This window comes from Bufo gargarizans, chromosome 6 (genome assembly GCF_014858855.1).
Source record: "Bufo gargarizans isolate SCDJY-AF-19 chromosome 6, ASM1485885v1, whole genome shotgun sequence".
Taxonomy (NCBI): Eukaryota; Metazoa; Chordata; class Amphibia; order Anura; family Bufonidae; genus Bufo; species Bufo gargarizans.
The window spans coordinates 189,643,260-189,648,388 of NC_058085.1; the positions used below are offsets into that span (position 1 = coordinate 189,643,260).

A 5,129-nucleotide genomic window follows, 5' to 3' on the forward strand; every position below is an offset into this window, starting at 1 on the left:
TGCATGCTCACAGTAGTCCTGACAATGTATTTCAGCCTAGCTTTGAGTGCTGACAGTGTGGGGATGGAGGAAGTAGGAAAATAAAGAATAATAACCTGGAGTCCTTATCTGCAGTGCTATATTACATCAGATAATAGTCCAAGACACTTATGACAGATTCCCTTTAAAAATTTGCAAGTCTATTCTACAATGCAAATGTGATGCAACGTTTATCCAGTACAAACATCCACATTTTATTAGAGTACTCCCCAGCGATGTCCAGGGTTTTGTCTAATTTTTCTTTATCTTGTAAATAACATTTTAAAATGTTTATCTGAGCTGCATCAATAAGGTCCATTAGGCAACGAGGAAATTATGTTTTAGTACAGTTCTGCTGGGTTCTTGTTCTCCGGCTTAGCTTTATTAAGCTTATCCTCTGAACATCGCCGCCGCCGGTTTTCTTCAGGGACTTCCCTCTGGCACAGTCCCTCTTCACTGCTGGCCTGCAAGCTGTCAAAAGTGCTGTCTTTAGTGTTATCCTTCTTTAGGTTTTTCTGGACCTTACGCCTTCTCCGACAAAGGCCTAAGCATTTCTCAATGCAATTAAGTCTGGTCTCTGTGGTGCAAGCATACATTCCAGCTGGCACTGCTAACACCATGGCACATACAATAACAATTATATGTATAAGTTTTTCCCTCTGTTCTAATTCACTAATGTCACTACCAGTCATGAACACAATACACTGTCCTTTCCGGGGTCGTTGACTTTTTAATGTGATACAAACTTCATATTTAGTTGTTGGAAGCAAATCATTTACAGAATATGTATAGATTCCAGGACCAATATTTATGACATCTTTATCCTTTTCATCATATTTGCCAAAATAAATTGTATACCATGTTTCACTTGGATTCTCTGTTGCAGCAAACCATTCTAAAGATATTCCGTAAACTGTCTGTTTGGCAATTCTTACATCTATGTAGACATTCTCATCTGAAGACAATGATGGACTAAAGGAGTAGGAAGGAAACATTGAGGGATCTCCTCCCCTTGGAGACTGGACTTGAACAATAATTGAAGACGTTGAGTTGCCTAAGAAATTTTTTGCTAAACAGTTGTAGACTCCAGCATCGGCAAGATGTATTATTGGGATCACCAACTCAGATTTTATGGTCTCTTCATCTATTAAACTATTAGACACTGTGAAAAGAAGAAAATCATTTACTAGACTGAATGTTTCTGGAAAACTGTGCATGGTAGATTCAGAATGACCTTTGAAAATATCACTTGTTTGGTTGAAATGCTTGTTTAAAAAGTGGAACCTGTCACACTGTACATGTAGTCTTGTAGGAAGTAAGTTATAGATCAGGATGAGATTAACAGATTGAGATATAGTCTTGTGGGAAAAGATTCAGTAAAACTTGTAAGTTAATGATTGAATACCCTGCTTTTTCTGTGCTAAGGAGTCCAGTCTGCTGTCCTAGTGAATGACTCCATTGTTAAACTGTGACTACAAAGATAGTTGTCAATTCCTGAGTGACTCCCCACTGGACTCTTAAATCCAAAATGTGCAGAGATTTACAAGAATACAACACAGGTTATAGCTTATATTAACTCTTTTAACACAAAACTACATATCAATCTGCTCAGCTCTTTCTGCTCTATAACATGCTGTCCGCAGATTAGACACCTTGATTAATGTAACAGGTTCCCTTTAAATGGTAGACCCATGTATGGAATATGTGATCTCTAACTTCTGAGCATTTCTAGACTTTACCTTAGCAATCTACACAAAAAGTTTACATGAATTATAGCCCAAAGCTGTATTCACATGTCTGCCAGTATAGTGCTGAAATCAACATTCTCTGTTGGCCTAATATCTGCACAGTGCTTCCATTCTCCGTTGGCTTAATATCTGCACAGTGCTTCCATTAGCAATGTAACAATAGATTTTCCAGAATGCACTGAACAGTAACTTGATATAGAAAAAATAGATCTTCCATTGCATTAGAGTAAGACATTTAAAGGGGTTATGTAGCCTATTTATATTAATGACCTATCCTCAGAATAGGTCATCAATATCTGATCAGCAAGGGTCCTAAACCAGGGACCACTGTCGATTAGCTATTTGAAGAGAAGGCTGTACTCTGTCCGAGCATGGCTTCCTCTTTATTACGATGCCTGTGAATGGAGTGAGTACTTGTAATTACACTATGTCACCTCTACAGTGGAGACAATGCGCAGTGTAATAAAGAGGAAGCAGTGCTCACATAGAGCACCACCTCCTCTTCAAACAGCTTATTGGCAGGGGTCACTGGTGTCAGACCTCCGTTGATAATATATCGATGAACTATCTTAAGGCTGCACAAACAGACTGCACAACCCCTCTAAGTGTTTGATAATTTCCCATGACAACCAGCAGAACTTTAACTGCAGCTGCATTTATTGCAACTTACCATTATTGTATGCTTTAATGTTTGATGCTTTTAATCCATAGGTCCATAATATCGATGGTGTAGGACTTGCAGTTATGAAACATACCAATGTAACATTCAACCCTATCTGTACAGTAATATTAGACACTAATGAGTTGGTGATTGGCTTCATGCAACTTTTTAACTCCAGCTCATGAAAAAACTTGCCAGCTCTATAATCGGGAGTTGCACATATCAAGTATGAATTCATTAATATAATAGGTGGACTGACTGTTTTCACAAAATTGACAAAACCATTAAGACGACAATCACACATCCAAGGGTTGTCATGTAAGGCCAAAACTACATTGGTAATTACTTCAGTTCTTTCTTTAGCATGGGATATTTGATGCAAGGGCCAGTTTGAAAAGACATCTTTAGAGATAATAGTAAGCTGATTGAAGGATAAGTCTAAGTAGGTCAGATTGGACAGAAACTTCAGTGCATGTTCTGGAAGAACATCTAATCTGTTGTGCTTCAGGTCCAATATCCTTAAAGCAGGAGTGTCTTGAAATGCAGTCCATGGAACTGATCTTAGTTTGTTTCCTTGTAGTCTTAGTTCCTGTAGACTTTTCAGGTATTCCAAGCTTTTCATATGCATTAGAGTGATGTTATTAAAATTAAGCCAGAGGTATTCTAAAGAACTAACACCACTAAACATCCCCCGAGAGAGTTCTGTGAGGTGACATTTTTCTATTCTTATTTTGCGAATATCTGGAGGAACGTCAGCTGGTATTCTGTTTAGAGATGAGGTCATGCAAAGTAGACTTCTATAAAGTGGACAACATAATAAAAGAACAGTGTAAGGAAAGTACAAGTTTACAAGTACATGCATACTTATACCTAGGTAAATTTTTCAATTAGTGTTTTTAATTGTACTAAGATTTTCCATTATTTAACCATTTTTGCATCAATTTGTTTTACTATAGCCTTCATCCATGAGGCCCAGAGTGTTGCCCTCACCCTTCCCATGATTATTGGGATAGAAGCTAATATGATAGATTTTTCAAGCGCTACAAAATTTTGTTAACCATATAGGTTACTGGAAAGTTAAAAAATATCATGTACATGTGTATTGTTATTATGGTTTGGTGTACTGAAAACAGGGCTTACTTCCATTAACTACTGTAATTTTTTAGTTTTTTTCTTGTACTGAGACAAGATTATACGGTAGGCCTGTCTCAGTACAAGAAAAAAAAACTAAGAAATTACGGTAGTTAATGGAAGTAAGCCCTGTTTTCAGTATATATATATATATATATATATATATAATAAACACAGTATAAGTAAGCCCTGTTTTCAGTATATATATATATATATATATATATATATATAAACACAGTATATATATATATACACAGTACTACTGGAAGTTTTAATTTTACTGTATAGCTGTAATTATTACTTGCATAGACTGTCATTAATTTTGTACCAGCAGAAATACAATTTCAGAATACATTTTATAATAGTCCATCTAAAAAGTAGGAAAGGTGTTTCTCAAAATCCACACACTAGTACTATATCAAAATGGTTCTTATAACATGAAAGCTTTCAATACATCCAGTCATGCTATAGTGAGTACAGAAGTTATGAATCAATACATATTAAGAATGAATTAAACAGTGCTGCTTAAAAATAAACTCACTAGTCATAGTATGGATTCACCAATAAAATATCATTGTTAGGGAAATGAAATAAAATAAATATGTGTGCACTTATACATATATCCCATTTTATATTGTCATCTGCCACTTGCTAATAAAGACTTGCAGTAAGGAAGTCAGTTACTTACCGGCCAAATGTGTCATTTGAACAAGAGCATCCAGTTAAACAAGACAGAGACACCAAGCTAAATTGTGAGAAGAGAAGAAGCAAAAGAATGAGGTGCCAAGCTGCATCCATATTGTTTCTTAGGTAAATACTCTACTCTTATTCTGAGAGACAAGCAGACAGGTTCCAAGTAGTAAATCCTATTAACAGTAATCGTCCTTTAATCAGAGCAAGTGACTGTTAAAGACGTTAAAACAAATTTAGAGTGAAGGTTCAGTTTTACACTCAGACATTATTTTCAACAATTCATTTTGACATAATATCCACCTTTTCAACAAAGCTCTTTGGGAAACTTCAAAATTAGAACTCAGTGGGCCTTCCCAAATCATCCGCCAAAACACCTGTCCATGTTTTATTCTCGCAGAGCATTACCATCCATATGGTTTTAAGATGATGGAAAGTAGGCTAATCCACACAATCCACATTCAGGTCCAATTAATTAGTCAGTGCCTCCTTCCTCAGACCAATGGAAGTGCTCAACCAATGCTCCCAGCAGTCTGAGTGAGCTCCAAGCTCAGTATTAGATTGAGGTTCCTTGGGCCCACCAGAGGAAATTATTATCAGTGCCTAAGCCGTATATCATCAATAAAGTCTAATAGGTTTTTAATTAAAAAAATAGAACCTAGTGGCAAGTGATTGGCCCCAAAGACAGCACCATATGAGTTTTTCTCCTGGACCACATGCCACTATGCCTTCAGAGCCTGGCTTACCAGATCCTTTGGTACTCTGGTGGGTCGGTCAAACCCTGGAGAAACTTATTGGTACAGCATGCCAGGGGAGCTCATTGACTGGAATAAATCACCTCTCCTCCCTCCCCTGTTAACTTTTGTTGCACAGCCACTACT

The 5,129-nt window shown here is 36.8% G+C and overlaps 1 protein-coding gene across 1 annotated transcript; it reads right to left on the minus strand.

The window, feature by feature from the left end:
* Positions 1 to 359: 359 nt before the first annotated feature.
* Positions 360 to 4,317, minus strand: LRIT2 (leucine rich repeat, Ig-like and transmembrane domains 2). Its single transcript, XM_044296241.1, has 3 exons — positions 4,247 to 4,317; positions 2,437 to 3,224; positions 360 to 1,180 (listed from the first exon to the last, which is right to left on the minus strand). The coding sequence occupies exons 2-3, from the start codon at positions 3,209 to 3,211 to the stop codon at positions 360 to 362; spliced, it is 1,596 nt and encodes a 531-aa protein (XP_044152176.1). The 5' UTR covers positions 3,212 to 3,224; positions 4,247 to 4,317.
* Between the last annotated feature and the right edge of the window lie 812 nt (positions 4,318 to 5,129).

Excerpts from the sequence above, each read along its gene's own strand:
- LRIT2 (XM_044296241.1), bottom strand. The coding sequence starts at position 3,211 with ATGACCTCATCTCTAAACAGAATACCAGCTGACGTTCCTCCAGATATT. Across the intron at positions 1,181-2,436 it reads CATTAAAGCATACAATAATG|TGTCTAATAGTTTAATAGAT; the intron begins GTAAGTTGCAAT and ends TTCTTTTCACAG.